The sequence below is a fragment of the Acanthopagrus latus genome, chromosome 20 (genome assembly GCF_904848185.1).
Source record: "Acanthopagrus latus isolate v.2019 chromosome 20, fAcaLat1.1, whole genome shotgun sequence".
Lineage (NCBI taxonomy): Eukaryota > Metazoa > Chordata > Actinopteri > Spariformes > Sparidae > Acanthopagrus > Acanthopagrus latus.
Window position 1 is genome coordinate 16,722,522 of NC_051058.1, and position 16,288 is coordinate 16,738,809.

At 43.4% G+C, this 16,288-nt stretch overlaps 2 protein-coding genes across 2 annotated transcripts in view; one reads left to right on the forward strand and one right to left on the reverse strand.

Moving 5' to 3' along the window:
* Positions 1–16,288, forward strand: part of dock1 (dedicator of cytokinesis 1) — a 200,750-nt gene that overhangs the window by 72,442 nt on the left and 112,020 nt on the right. Inside the window, exons 26-27 of the mRNA XM_037081415.1 lie at positions 3,120–3,247; positions 6,399–6,494. Of these exons, the coding sequence (XP_036937310.1) occupies positions 3,120–3,247; positions 6,399–6,494 (224 nt within the window). The remainder of the gene's footprint in view (positions 1–3,119; positions 3,248–6,398; positions 6,495–16,288) is intronic.
* LOC119009807 (inhibitory synaptic factor 2A) overlaps positions 12,075–16,288 on the reverse strand; it is a 33,373-nt gene continuing 29,159 nt past the window's right edge. The window contains exon 4 of the mRNA XM_037081416.1: positions 12,075–14,376. Within this exon, the coding sequence (XP_036937311.1) occupies positions 14,193–14,376 (184 nt within the window). The 3' untranslated portion in view covers positions 12,075–14,192. The remainder of the gene's footprint in view (positions 14,377–16,288) is intronic.

A 16,288-nucleotide genomic window follows, 5' to 3' on the forward strand; every position in this document is an offset into this window, starting at 1 on the left:
ACACAATGTCAGACACCCTCAGATAAGAGATTTGCTCTTGTGTTCAAGCTCTGGAAGATTACCAAGCGCATACACACGTATACATGATGAAAACACACAGTTTCGCCTTAAGCCGTATCAGCTTGGTGCTCCAGTCCACAGCAGGAAAAATCCTTTAGTGCAGACATGGTTGTCACCTTTTGTCAGGGCTGGCTCGCACGTGACAAAGCAAACTCTGCATAACGTTTCGTTTTTGTGGATTTACCAGTGAAGACTTGATGTGAATAATGGCGGTAGTGTAGAGAAGGTGGGACGCAATACTGCCAAAAGACTAGTCACAGATTTTCTGTGGATCTTTTTATGCCCCTGTGCCAGCGAGCTGTGTCCAGAGGGGTTATATTGACAGGTTGTCCAATCGTCCATCCACACTTGTGAACATGATATCTCAAGATCGCTTTGAAGGGATTTATTCAAATTTGAAGCAAAGGTTCACTTTGACCCGAGGATGAACTGATTTGGAGTTTTGGTAGGTCAAAGGTCAAGGGTCAAGCTTGCTGCGACCTCATGGCATCCCATTCTCAGAAACACCTCAAAGGAATTTTGGCACAAATGTCCACTTGCACCACACACAGTCTTGGCCATTACCCAACAATTCATATGATAACTATAGCAAGTTTTACAGAAATGTCTAATAGGATAAAATTATGTCATTGAATATCCAAAAGGCCAACTTCACTGTGACATCATAATGTTCTGCAGGAATGCTGAGGTTATTGCTCACGAGGCCCTAGTGGTGGTAGAGTCAATATGTCCCATACTTTTCTAAAATGAAACATATTAACACTGAGAGGCAATTGTGATGAATGATGGTTTGATGTGTATGTAATTTGCGGAGGATATGACCCATAATCATCAGAGGATAAATACTTGTGATTGTGATGACCAGATCACCGATCCTTTTACACAGGACACCTTAGAATATGCAGGAAAAGACTGACATGACATTTCCTGAACAAAAGCCGGCTCCTAAAAGAGTGAACTCTATTTACTTTGGTGTCAGCCCAACCTTTCATATTGTACCACCAATTTGTGTGCAGTATGTCTCAAAATGTACCGACTAAATTACTGTGAAATTGAAAGACCAATTTAATGATCTGTGGAGGATCATCCTTGTGTATTTTCGTCTCAATGTCACACACACTTTTGCAGCAACTCGGTGTGTTGATCGGTGTCATTGTAGAATATAATTGCAAATTAATGATTTATCATTTGCACCCTTTATTCAGTTGATATATCATCTTCATTAAGGAGCTTCCCTGTATTTATTTTAACATTAGGATTATTGAAAGTGATTCAAAAGGAGTCCAGCAGCAATTACAGATTTCCTAGATTGCTAGAAGAGAATAATTACATAGTTGACTAACTAATTAATGCCCAAGTCACTGAGAATGACATTAAAAATTCTCCAGGATTCTTTATTTGTCAATATTACTATAAAATGTGCCTTTATCACAGAGCCTTATCTTGGTCTCTGTGCAGAGGCCTGGTTTATGTTTATTTCCAGTGATACTGACAGTGAAATAGAAGCTGTTTCTGACTTCATGAATCACAGATGCAGATCTGTGTGTTTCGTTATTTCGTTTTTGCTGCTGCATGTTGGGATGAAAGCTTCTGCTTTTCATCATCGGTCTTCATGGAATTACTTCATGCTGTCTAACTTCACATGCTCTTCTTGCAGATCGGGGTCAGAGAAGGCAGAAACGCTGGATTTTTTAAATGTTCAATACATCTCGGTCACCAGAGTTCATGCTATTCATTACGCGTTACATCCTGCCGTTTATCATCCGGGCTTGAGCAGTATTGACAATTGGCATGGCTTTATGCTCACGTGTGTGTGTGTTTTGATGAGTAATGAAGTAAAAATGTCCTGTTTGTCCCACTTGATTGTCTTATTAGTGCTGTAAAGCAGAGAGATTGTATCGATCGTGAATTGAAATCCATCTCTGGGTGGCCATTTAGAGCGGCGGCGTCTCCGCACTTAAAGATTGTTATTTGAAGGGTGCTGTTGGTCCCCCGCAGTTTGGCTGATTGGTGATGGTTTAACTCGGTGTACTGCTCTTTTGTTTTCGTTCTCTTCCTCTTAATATGACATGCCTATCAATATTTTGGGTTTGTTTGAAAGATGGCGTGTCAGTGCACTGCAGGGGGGCCTCGAGAGGTGTTTTTCTTTTAACAGCGGTTAGTCTTTTTTTTTCCTTTGCTGCAGAGAGGTTATCAATTTAGTCGACAGAAAACTGTTAGGTGATTGCTTTCCCCTCGATAAATCTATAAAATACTCACCTAACCCCCCTAAACGATACTCCCCATCTCCTAAATTGAACCAGCCTAACTCTGGTATTTGTCCCTAGGCTTTTCATATGAGCCACACACACACATACACAAATGCCAGTGAGATTGGAATCAGAAGGTTTAATAAAAAATATGATAATTTTGTGGGAGGCTGCCTCCATGAGAATACTTTCCTGGCTTATCTCTGCTGTCCCCCATGTCCAATTGCCAACCAAATTCTCTGCCCTCTGCATATGGAAATTTCCTTTTTGATGTTGGCGTCGGCCTTAGCCAAACTCTTTGGGTCAGGTGTGGTGGCATGTTGTGTGGAATTTTAATTGCAGTTGTTAGTTGGACGGAGTTGGAGAAAAAGTTGTTGTTTTCAGGCTGCCGTTGCTTGTTTTTTTTAAAGGGGCTAAAAGGGACAGAAAGTATGTGGGGTTCTGTCATCAACACCGTTTATTTGTAAGAAAAAACAAGGTATGACACAACAGTACAAATGCCTCCATTGGATAGGGATCGGCTAATTGTTCCGATTAGCTTTTCATATGACAGTTGTGCTGTTGTACTGTAATTATTCTAAGGGATCTCGGGAGCCTTTGCCACACTCACTTTTAATTAATAAATTCATTCTGTACATTGTTTTAATTTAATCCTCTGTGCTGCGAGGAAGCCATTAACAAGCTGCGTGCGTCTTCATCGAACGCGTGTAGGGAGCATATGCTGCGCTGCCTCGTGCGATCCATCATCCGTCCTGCGCGTTGAGCGGCATTGTCATTGTGTGTGTGTTTTTTTTGCCGCCATCCCCGCAGATTGCCGCGAGATCCTCTTGCCGCTGATGACGGAGCAGCTGAAGTTCCACCTGGAGAAGCGGGAGGAGCCGAAGGCCTGCTGCCAGCTCCTCAGCGACATCCTGGAGGTGCTCTACAGGAAGGATGTGGTGAGGAACACGACTCTCCAGCTTCATGTGCTTTTATTTTCCCCTTTGGGGCAAATGACAGCATAACAAGGGGATCCAGGAGTCCCCTTGCTGTAAAGAAGAAGCCCATTTGTTTTACTCAATAGCTACTAATCTGTGTGCTGTTCTTAATTTATTTTATTGCGCCGCATGCCCCGAAAGGAGCGCATTTTACAGCACTGTTAATTTACTAACCCGTAGAGCTGGCTGTGCACACTAATTCATCGCTGAGGGCGGCTTTAGGCCATCTTCAACTCCATGAACGTGCTCCAAGAAACCTGGTGATGAGCTCTGCTTCAACCCGCAGTGTTTTAGAGCCAGAGTACCTCATTGCAATGTGGTCTACATGATGATAAAGCAGCCGTTGGAAGTCAGTCGCAGAGCCATTTCTTTTTTTTGCTTGATCTTTCTGTTGTTTTTCCAGCTAATCAGTTAATTGTTAGGTTGATAAAGTGGCAGAAAGCAGCCACAACATGCTAATTACAAGTTCCAGGAGCCTAAGGTGACCTCTGCAAGTGGCTTGTTCTGTGTGATAAACATTCAAACATTCAAGTTATAATGAAATTAACAGCAAAATGTGAGATATGAGGCAGAAGTGACTGATGCTGTCAAAACTATCGACACATATCGATTCTGAGTATTGGAAATGGTTTCAAAAGTCATTTTATACAGTATTGATACACACGCACCAGACGTGCAGCTCTCTTGTCTCAGACAACAAGATGACATTGTCAGAAGTAATTGAGACTTCATTACCGTTATGATTAACCCACAGACCACAAGCCTTGTTATATTAATCCTCTAATGAAAATCTTAAATATTATGCCCCCCTTGATATTTTTAAAGGTATTGCATCCTCTCATCACTCTTACCAACAACACAGAACACACTGCATCTGTTTCCAAAGAACTCTGTAGAGAATCAAAACATTCTGCATGGGGTAAGAACATGGTTTGAGTTGGCCTCGGGCGACATCATGATATTGTCCCATCCCAAAAATTGCAATAGACGATATTATTGTCGCTAATTCCAAGTCCAGCCAAGTCAACCGTCCTGGGTGATGGACTTTGGGGTGAGACTGCAAATTTGTGATGTTGCCCTGTTTGGTTAACACCTGCTTAGGACAAAGACGATATGTAGCCTCATTTGAATCCCTGGGCTTTAATCCCTAAACACTTGTCAAATTGGTGCGCTGGCTTTATTAGTAACAAAGTCCTCCATGTCTGTATGTTCAAAGTGCTGTGTGCATGCTGCTACATCAGGGCAATTAACCTGTGGTGACCTCCCAAATATTAACACAACGCCTCTGCATATCCACCAGCATTTTCTCTTCAAAATAAAAGCCTGAAGATGCTGTAACAGCTGTTGGGATATATTGGAATATTTTCTGAAAAATAATGCATATGGCGGCAAATATGGAGATTTTCGATAACAAGTAGCTACAGCGGATTGGACTCAAGGTGGAGAAGAAAGTAGAAGATAACATGAGGAGAGAAAGGGAACAATTTGTACATTCATTAATTAATTTAGTCTGTAATGGCGACATGAAAGCTGATGATGACGGTGAGAGAACACTTTGTCTACTGCCAGTTTGATAAAGAACTCAAAACTGTAAATCACATGTGTCAAACTGATCCAGTAAAGAGCCGCTGTGGCTGCAGGTTTTCATTCCAACCAAGCAAGATTCTTGCTTGGTTGGAATGAAAACCTGCAGCCACAGCGGCCCTTTACTGGATCAGTTTGACACCACTGCAAATGATCTGATTTCTCATCCTTTTCCCATTGATCATCTCATGAATTAATCAACTTATTTACTTGCTGATACTAATTATTTTCTTGAGTCCACATAACCCACACTCAGACCTCACGAGCACACATAACAACACACACACCGAAGCACTCAGCTGCTTCACAAGTGTGTTTCATCCTCTGCCATGCTCAGACTCCCGGTGTCCTCCCTCAGGCCCTCTCAGACTCCCCCTCGCCGTTGATCACCGCGGCTTGGCCTCCCACACTCCACACTCTGCTCGGGATTATCCACCTCTCCCGTCTTGCACTCGCACACTCTCACCGTCGCTGCTTCCTTCTGCTGCTGCCTTGCCCTCTCTTTCACTGCATGCCACTCGTTGATGAGAAGCGATATAGGATGGGAGAGAAAATCATACCGGATACTCCTGTCCACTTGAGTTTCTAAATTATTAAATTTCTAAAAGTGAGGATCTGATTGGACATTATCTGCCTGCATAGCTAGATTTAATCCTTTGATTTATTCAGGCTGGGTTTTTCCCTTAAAAACAAGAGTGGGAGTCATTCCTCAAAAAGATGTGTGTCACTCGTCACTAGTTTGGAAGGCAACATCTGAGCCGTCTTCCCCGCTCTATTCTCCCCAGCGCTTCTGTCCGACTGTGTGAATGTTTGAGCGTATGTGCACGGGCTGGCATGCGTGAGTCCTTAAATCGCAGAGAGAGTCCCTGTAAATTATTGAACGTTTAGGTCGATGCCGCAGAGCTCGGCCTGCTTAGAAGTTTCCCCCCACAGACAGGTAGAGATGGTGTGATAACTCCAACTGGCCCCTTTATGACGGCGGTACAACTGCCCCATGGGTGTGTTGCCCCCCCCACCTTCCAAAAGCAAAGAATCGCTAGGTTTAAATCACTTTGGCTGCATCAGTCACATTTATCATGTTTCTTTTTTATCCAAGTATCTCAAGCAGTTGAAGTTTTTGAACGGCAGGAGAACATTTTTCTCATCTATTGATAAGACAACCCAATTTTTATTTGTGATACCTTTGAACAGATTTCTGTGAAACGCTCATGAAAAGAAGCAGGCAGTTTACTGTGATGATCTATGAGTCTGTATATTTCTTTATTAAAGGAGAAATCCCTGTCCATTTCGAAATTAGAAGTAGAGTGTAGAGCAGCAAAACGAGTGAGTAGTAAAACCTCACTCTCCCTTTTTTTTTTCTGCCTTAAATGCTTTCATTACAACCTCGTGTGCAGGATGACTCGTGTAAATAACGTCTGCTGTGTCAGAAGTGTTAATAGTCATGTGGGAAATGTTGTAATTCTATAAAGAAGCGCAATTAAAAGAGTCTTGGAATGCTCTGAACATGTGCGTCTGTGTTTCCCTCCAGGGTCCCACCCAGTGGCACGTCCAGATCATCATGGAGAAGCTGCTGAGGACCGTCAACAGGACGGTCATCTCCATGGGCCGCGACTCCCCTCACATCGTAAGTCTTTTTTCAATCTGTTTTTTTTTTTTTTTTCCCCTGGTTGTTACGCTCAAGCACACACACACTCTAATTTAGAGGCCCCTGCACCACAACTAGCTTAAATCCCACAGGCCCACTGCTACGCCAGTCCCGTTCCATGGCTGTCATTAAAGGTAAAGTCTACCTTGGCGGAAAGCTTTCACACAACCTCGATGTGAGAGTGGCTTTGATCTGCTCGTATCGTTTCTCCAGCCGGCTGTTTGTGCGCTGATTTTTAATTTTTACTTTTTTTTTTTTTTTTTTGCTGTTTCATGATTTTTTTATGCGCACGTTCGCCTGGTTGTGCGTTTGATCCCTCGCTTATTAGAACATTTCTGATGCTCTTGTGCTGTAATCTAATCAGCGTGCCCTCCTTCACCGCCGTTAGCATCCTTCCCCCCAATCACTGTCTCAGCTAGAGCTCGGTTGCAGTTAAATGCACTTATCAGTCAGGATACAAACGAGCCGTCTGCCCCATCTGTTTTCATAAGTCAGAGAGAGTCCAGTGAATGTCTTTGAGTAGGTTCCTGTTCACGCTTGTTATCATCAGAGCTGCATGTAGCTCTTGACATGACTTTGAAGGTAATAAACGTATGTTGTTGTTGTTATAAATAGTTTTATGATGGAGATCTCTGAGGGCACTTATAGGTGCTTTTACAGCCCACTTACAAAGAGGTAAATGATGAGAGAGACATTTTCCTCTGCACCTCAAGTACATGTAGGAAAATGGGGAGTCGTATAATCCTGAATGATTACGCTGATGCTGATACAGGTTGGCGTAGCATCCTTTCCCCCTCCTTTCTCCGGTTATTTATCGTGTTTGTTGTGTGTGTGTGTGTGTGTGTGTGTGTGTGTGCAGGCACGGCACGGCACCCTGTCTCCGTCTGTGCAGCAGCAGGAAACAGCGTCACCTGTTTAAATGGAAGCTTATCGGCTTTTATTACCAGCCACTGAGCCACACCAGCAGAGAGTGATTTAATAAAGCCAACAGTAGCCAGAGTTATCGCACACTAATCATCCAGTGTGTGTGTGTGTGTGTGTGTGTTTGTGTGTGTGTTATGTCACAGCACTACAACATGTCTGCAGCAGCACTCATCCGTCCTCTTCTGTTTCCTCTTACCCTCCTCCTCGTTCTCCCTCTCACGTTTCCTCTCCCTCCAACTTGCAGTGAAGTGATTTTGCGATCGCAGAGGTTCTCTAGCTCGTCCCTCACTGCTGAAAGTCTGATAGGCGTATCCGCGCCAAGCTAATAGTGTAAATAGACATCCTCTTGTTGTGTAACAGATCTCAGGCCCGCACTGCTCCACGTAATGTAAATGAAGCTGTGAGTTGAGCTGAGGCCACCTTGCCTGCCTCGTCTCTCCCAGCCAGCAGCCCAGAGGGGGGTCTAAGGACTCCTGCATACTCTCCCCACTCTAGCTCTCCAATCCATTCATTTTCATGCCAGGCCATACAGACGCTGCGTCGTCCCGCCTGGCGGACGGTCAGAGACTTTGGAAAGTGGGATTTTCGGAAAAGATGTTACAACTTGCACCAGCTGCCTCTGTAGCTCAGACACGTCTCCAGCCATCCCCCCCCGTTATGTTTGACTGCAGTCGGGTTCTTTTGATTATGTATTTCAGATCTGACACTTACCGACCACTTGTCCAAAAGTAGAGATGCACCATATTATTAATTTTGTAGATACACTTTATGCCTATATTTTCCAAGTCATTCCGACAGATAAACTGGTATATGCACGTATTTCTTCCCCTCACCGAAATGCAAAACACATCAAGTCTCTCCTGTTGTGTACAGAAGCATTTCTGCCAGTTAAGAAACAAAATCTTAGTGAGTGATTATTATGAGTTACAAAGTCACACAAAGAGTTACAGTGGTGAGCGCTGTTACCTCTGTTGCCCGATAATGGATGGTTCAGAATTTCCCTATTAATTTCTGTTTTTATCTCATGATTATCACTTACCCTAAAATCTCATTAATTTGACTGTTTAACACATAATTATGCTGTTTAATCTCAGTATTGATTTATCATGGGAATATTTTCACTGTATTGTTTTCTGCTGTATTAGCCTAATACGCCAACTCTTGTGATGATGTAACACACATAAAACACATGATGCTTTTCAAACTGTGCACATCCACGGGGCAGAAGGAGAATACTGCTTAGTCAACAGTTCACGTCTCGTGCGCCCGATCAGATGGTTGTCTGAAGTTCACTCGAGGCCGACGCCAGTATTTCATTTTAAAGCCATTAACAGCTGATAGCGATGATGGCATGTCGATATTAACCCATATCCCCATCTAAAAGACTATCGACACTCAACGCGGGCAGCACAAGCAGACTTCTTCTATATTTTATTACACTAAGTGCATCCATTTCAGCGCACCTCGCCCGCCTGTGGCATAAGGTAAAATGATTTTTCCTGCTGAATGGCCAGACCACACCAGCTTCCTCTCCGGCTGATAAAACTGCTCTACCCCTGTGGCCCTTATTGAAACTCTCTGCTCGGTATACATGTGCTGTATTTGCCCTCTACCTTCACTTCGTTTACTTATACACAGCTTGCATATTGTCCCTGCTGACCCACACCTATACGTTGCCAGTCACTGTACTTGACTGCCTTGACATTTCTAAGTACCTGCATAATATTTAGCCTCGAGCAAGAGTGTCCTTTTTTCCCCAGCGGGAGTTGGAGGTCACATTAAAGCTTTGTCTTTGAACACTATAGCTCTTTCACTCACGCACTATATACACACACATTATACAGTACTCGGGGACAGACGCCGCATTTGAAGCAGGGCCTTAAATCACTATTTAATGATCAATAAGGTTGGTGTGAATTTTATAACAGCCATGAGACCCAGTTAGCGCTGCGAGAAGCGTCGTTGCTTTCTAATCAGAGGACTGTTGTCGCTGCCGCCGGCTGCTGCTGCTGCCTACTCTGCAGGCAGGTTGCGCCGCTGCTGCTCGCACAGCACCGCAGCCAACCAGCGACCTTGTTCCTCTGAGTGGCAGCCTCTTACATTTAGATTTATGCATTAACGTTCTACTCTGTCTCCTGCCTCTCTCTTCTCTCTCTCTCTCTCCCCTCTCTTCTCTCTCTCCTCCCTCCGTGTGGTGGTGGACACAGAATGTTGATGAGAGTGATCACAGTGACGGCTTGAGGGCGTCTGTTTTGTTGTGTGTTGTCACTGCAGTGCTACGCCTGTTAGCAACTTAGACACACAGCGTCGCAGGACGTTCGCCTCGTTGGACATCCGAGCCGGCGGTGTCTTTGTATTCATGTCCACCCTCACGCAGGTTGAGATGAGATCCTCGTGAATAACATTTGCATTGGGATAGTCGCAGAAACATTTTTGGCTGTCCCTGCTGAAATGATCAAGTTCTACCTTTATGCCCTTGAATTACATTTCATCCGGTTTAATCCTCCGGATGAGTCCTGCAGATACACATAGAAACGGAAGCTGCTGCTGTAAAAAATCAGCGCATTACACACTCGTCTTCTGCAACCAAACCAATGAAATGAGCCTTTGTTTTGTTCTTTTTCTGTCACAGCCGTACTGACCTTTGCATATTTTTTGTTATGCATTGTTAGCAAAGACCCAAATGTCAAAATTAATAATATAGTGTACCTAACAGACCTGAGGATAAATTGGAAACAATGATAGACAGTTGGCTTTTCCTTAATGCTGTCTAAATGACCTATTGAACTTTTCATCGCTGCTCTTGAGGACTGTCCGACAACAGGTTGCGGTGCCGGCTGGCTGCAGTTGTTCACGGTTATCCCGCCAATTTTTTCCTGCAGTGTGCTGAAAGAACTGCAGAGGTAGGACTGTATGTTATTGATTGACAGTATGGGGCTGGCCGGCTATAGGGGCTGGAGTGCGTTCTTTGCCTCATGCACTTGCTGACCGAATATATTGCAACAATGCCGACTCAATGACGTCTATTCAGGTCCTCTCTCTGTATCGCTCACTCTCTTCAGCTCTCGGTCTTTGTATCTCTTTTTGTTCGCATATTTTCCCTCGGCATCTCCTTTTCTGTTCTCTCCCTCCCTCTCCCCCTCTGCTCCTGCTGGCCAGACTGGTGCAGAGCTCTTACAGAAGAGAAGCATAGTGAGATATGGCACTGCATCATAATGCCTCTAACATGCACTTATCACTCACTCGCTGCCCCTCTCCTCTCTCCTCTCCTCTTCTTTCCTGTGCTGAAACTTTGAGCCGTCCTCTTGGGTTTATTGACCCCGCAACAACTCATGTCAGGCGTGTGCTCGCTGTCAACACTGTCTGAGAACCGCCGGGACTCGCGTGGTAACGCTCGCCGCCTTCAAACCACAGGAGGGTCTGCGGTTAAAGGGTGAAATGCGATGGTGCACTGGGGTTCTCATTTGTAGCCTCGGTGCTGTGCTGTAGACATCCACCTGAAGGAAGCCCAATGGAGATGGCCGTGCTACGGGTGAGAGGAGGGCAGGCAGCGCTGCCCTCCAGCAACATAGGTTCCTGCAGCTGAATGCGTGAGGGTGACTGTGCCTCTCTGGGGCATTTAGTCAGCGTTTTGACGTCACCGATTCGCCTCATTGCTGGTCAGCGGCGTCACGAAGCAGGTGCACCAACAGATGACCGTGCCCGAAAGCCCAGACATGGCCTTAAAGTACAGGTTACTGGTGCGAGATTTGTGCTGCGAGTGTAAGCTTTGGATCAGAAGCAGGTTCTGAGGCAGGTCGACTTCCTGCACTACAGGCCCCTCGCTGCTTATCCCTCTGTTGCATTCTGCTCTCGTGTTGTGCCACCACTACATCAAAGAGGTGCAGAGGCTGATCTCAGGCGGATTTTCAACCTTATCTCCTGCTTATCATCTCATAAGATTGTAGAGTTGATTGTTTTGCATACAGAATTTTCAAACCAAGCCAAAAATAAAATCCTCATTTACTGGGTCGGTGCACCCAAATTACAACAAAAAAAAAAACCAAACCAATCGAAGCCCCGATGTAGATAATTTTGCAACCCATTTGGCAATGTACATCTCTGAAAACCATGTTGAAACTTATGATTTTGTTATATTGCAACCTTACATTTCTTCAGGCTGAAGCTGTGCTTACGCTTTGGCTTAAAAATTCCTGTTTTGGTTGCCACTGATTGCTTTAAATGTCCCAACTTTTCATCAAAAATATCCTTTTTTCCGTCACTACAAACACAAGAAATTATATCCCATGGAGTGACGCATACAGATATTGAAACACTGTCTAGAATTGTGGTCACTGGCTTGGCAGCCTTCTTGCTTAACTCCACCACCGTCCCCTCCACCTCCTGATATGAAAATCAGGTCATAAACATGGAATGTGAACATGAAATGACACGTAGCCCATGGTGGGTATGTTTTGCAGTTCACTGCCAACATTTTGTCCTGGTGACGTGTTCTGCTGACACCCGAATACAACTGCGGTGAATGAGATTTTTGGCGTAAGAAAAATTACATGAAGAAAAAAAGCATTATATTTTCTAGAAACAGTGACTCTTTGACACTGACCTGATGAGTCAAACATCCCTAAACTTCTTCTATTATCTAGATAGCGCTGTTTTTGTAACATCCTTCTCACTGGTCCGCAAATGACACTCGGTCTTCTTCAGACTTCCAGAGCTCTGTAGATATCCGTTTTTATTTTTCATGTTTTGCATATTAAATATCTTTTATTTTGTTTTCTTTCTTAAAAAAACAGTATAAAATACACAGTATTGCACATAATAAATCAATTGCACTTCTTTAAGGTACAGATAAACATCTAGTTCTCTCTGGATGCTACAGCATAACTACTGAAAGAAACCAACCTGGCATGTACAAGAGTGGAAGGTGTGAGTCACATGTAGCCAACAGAAAGCAGCATGTTGGAGCTCGTGAAAGTCAACCCAGTAATACCTAGTAAATAACTTGGTGTTGTCGTGTGACAGTGGACAAAGATGTTTCTTTTTATGCCCTTGAAACCACTCTGGCGCGTCTCCTCTCCTCGGGGGCAGTGTTTTTGGCTTTGAGAGTGACTTCGGTTTTCTGCTCCTGCAGGCGTTGTACAGTAATGTTGTTTCTCTTTTAGTTATTGGCTGCTTTCTCACCCATTAAAATGGTATTAGCCCTATTCGATGCTATACAACATATATTTATATATAGTAAATGCAAATATTATTTTGGCTGTACATATACTTTGAACCCTGTATGGAGCCACTACATGAGTTTTTACTTTACAGTCGATTTGATGGGAAGCAATGAGCAGGAGAATAACCAAAAGTGGGGCGAAAGAGAAAAAGTTCTTTTGTCATTCTCTTTAAAAATTGTTTTTCTTGAAAAGCTAGAAAATATCCTGCAAAATCGGAGGGTTGTAAAAAGCATGCAAGGCTACACGCTTGCCACCCTGCACTGTAGAAGCCCTGGTTGTGATCAGAAGTGGCACATTCAGTCTTTTCTGGCTTGGTTTCAGTAGCTATCTCGGTAGCTGATGCAGGAAACTGCGGCGATACAATCACAGCGATCTTCTGTTACCTTTCACATGTGCTAAGAACCAACAGTGTTAGTTATACTTGGTTTTGTGACTGAAATGATAAAATCGTTTTTTTTTGTATTAAACTTTGTTTGATGACGTTTGACTCTGTGTATTCCCTCTTTTCTTTTTGATGTCAGGTTTCAATTACCATATGCGTTGTGAGGTTAGTAAGAACTAAGCTTGAAATATGAAAAGAAATTAAGAATCAGAAGTTTTTCACCTTCTATGCAGTTTTTGAAATGCACGGCTCCCTTCACAGCAGCTCAAATAAATATTTTCCACTAAACCTTAAAGTGAGTGTATATAGATATATATATTTATATAGAAAAAAGTACATTGACGTCTAACTTTGCAAATGTTATTAAGAAAATAATTGTTATTTATTCATTCTTTACTTCAAAGTCAGTTGATTCAAGGAGACATTTTAGCAATGGATAGAAAGTTGATCATAGAATTCCAATAAACATCTCTGACTTCTTTGTCCTTTAGGTTCTCTTCTTTAGATATTATGAAAGTCTTCAGTCTGTCATTGTTAGTAGGTGATCTAAATGTGTGAGTTGATACTCAAAATAGTTCCTTTTTTTAAATTATTCTGGAGAAAATGTATCCTGAACAGTGTTAATTGTGCTTTGCAGTACGGTGATATGCTGTCGATGTAGACCTCAGAGCATCGTGGTTGACTTGCCAACCTCTCCTGGAGGCTGGGAAAAGAAGACAAAAGTCCCAACTGGTGAATAGAAACGTGACGGTCACTGAATCATTTTTCATAGAATGGGACCCCACAGACGTCAGCTAGAAAAATATATGCAAATAGACAGAGGGAAATCAAATTCGTCTTCTCACCTTGCTGATCCCCAAATATGTTGCTCTGGTGTAATTTCACACCCTGTTTGAAGAAATTAGTTCAAAAATAACTCTGAATCCATTTTTGGTAAGCATGACATTTTGAATTTTCCACGGAATCCACAGTTGTGTCCCATTACACATCCTGTCAGCTTCTAGCAGGGGTTCAGTATCCAGTAGACTAGAAAAAGTAGATGGTGATAAATCAGAAGATGGCGGATAAACCAAACAAGTGTGGACGACCGGACGGATGCGTAAATCCTGTGCATCGGTAGCTCTGCGAAGTAGACGGTCCTGTGTCTTTTCATAGGAACCAAAGTTTCCAGCGAGCGTGCTTCTTGGAGTCAGCTTTGGACTTGCGTTTTGGGGTGGAGGTGAAGGCCTCCTGGGGGTAAGGCAGAGGGGGAAAGTGGCCGTCCTCCGTTGGGCAAAGCCTCTTCATCAGTGGCTGCAGCTTGTCCTCCTGAAGCTTGAAGTCCAGCTCCACACTGCAGCAAACACAGACAGAAACACAGTCAACTTAAACAGTAGCTGTCTGCAGCATGCCGTTATTAACACCACCAAGTCCTGTTGACGAAAATAGCAGCTCAAAATACCCCTGCACGTGAATAACCAACCAATAAACTCATTATAGTTTATTATTATAGTATTATTATTATAGTATCACTAACACCATATGCATATAAAATAGTCGAAAGCAGCTTAGTGAAAGTGCAACATGCATAAAATGTACATAACTATTGTTTATTGCTTTAAAAACTGATATAAACGATGTCTTGTTGGATTCGAAATCTTGTTGGCTACATGATGCATCAGTCGTATGGAGGCTGGTGTGTTAGAAGCTAAGGAGAGGGTAGAAAGAATAGACAGTGAGTGTCTCTTTGTCTCCACAATCACTCCTTGGTTGTTGGAGGCTCTAGGAAAAAGAAATCATCCCTACCATTTCCTGGAGGACTTTTATTGTGAAAGAGTCACAGAGTTGTTTAGAATGTGTAATAACACGAGGTGAACTGTGTTACTGTGTAGCCGGAAATTGAATGAGTAAAAGAGTGAATGAGTTAAATAGCACAAGTTACCAGTTATTTCATTTGTTGACCCCTCAGTATTTATCTCATTTTCGAGCATGTTGATGAAGGTTCTTAGTCAGCCGGGTCATGGTAATTCTAAGTGCTGTATTGTAGGCAAATGAAACAAGTCCAGTTGCCTATGATACAGAACTTGGTATTTATTTTGAACCAGCATTTACTTTGAACCTGATCATTATTTGACGTTTACCGCGTATATTCTTCATCAACACCGAAACCCCCCCGGTTTTCTTCCCCCTTCCCTCTTCCTCTAATCTTGACATTTTTTGACTTCCTCACTCCCCCTTTAACCATATTAAGTATCTACGTTGTGGCCTGTTCTCACTTGACCCTCCCACTGCGAAAAGCATCTGTCACTGCTCAGCCTGGTAAAGCGACCTACATTCCCTGCCTGCTTCATCCTTATTCCCAGTAAAATATCCCAATTTAGATTGTTTTTTTTTTTCTTTTTATTGCAGCTGGCTGCCCACTTTGGTTTCTGCCGCTGCTGTCGCTTTTTATACTTGGATTCTTATTGTGATTCATAAAGCGAGAGGGAAGCCCATTAGTATTTTTCCCAGTGAGGAGTGCTGGGTCAGTGGTGGGGCGGATGCTGATCCCAAGATCATTTGCTTTGCTAAAACTGAGATCAGAGCTTGGGTATTGATGTGAGCCTTTTTTGGATTTTGGTTTATATCATGTTGCTTTGATCCCCGCACAATATTACAACAACAGCAAATGGTAATAGGGATGCGGGATGATTTAATTTGTGGGATTTTCTCAGGAGACGCACACATTCACAAGCTCAGAGTCTTTTTCGCCCTCTCGGTGTACTCCACGTTCCCCCAGGGTCCTGGGGGGATTTATCTGGACCAGCCATCATTGTAATCCCACGCCCGCGCACATCTGACTGCTAGGTTCTGTTAAGTGAAACTCAGATTACAGCCTTAGCTGTGGTAAGTGTAGGGGGGGACTTTAATCTGCTAAAGCCTCCTCAAGCCACTAGCCTGAGTCAGACTGGTGGTGTCGGCGGTGAGGAACTCTGACGGACGGACTTACATAATGGCAGCAGGATCCACCTCATGAATACTGCAGTTTGTCTGGCCAGACGCTGCCACAGTGAGAGATTATGCGGTGTCAAGGTGAGCTGGCAGTAAGCTGCCTGCTCTGATTGAAATACAAGGCATTGTAATGATTGCACACCCAAGACGTCTTATTTGACTGACTAGTTTATAAAATCTACATCAAATGGAATTCCATCAAGAGATGTCTGCAGTGATTAGTGTCACAGGTGAGCTGCAGTGCAGATGACATGCACGCGCTCTCAAATGGCAGC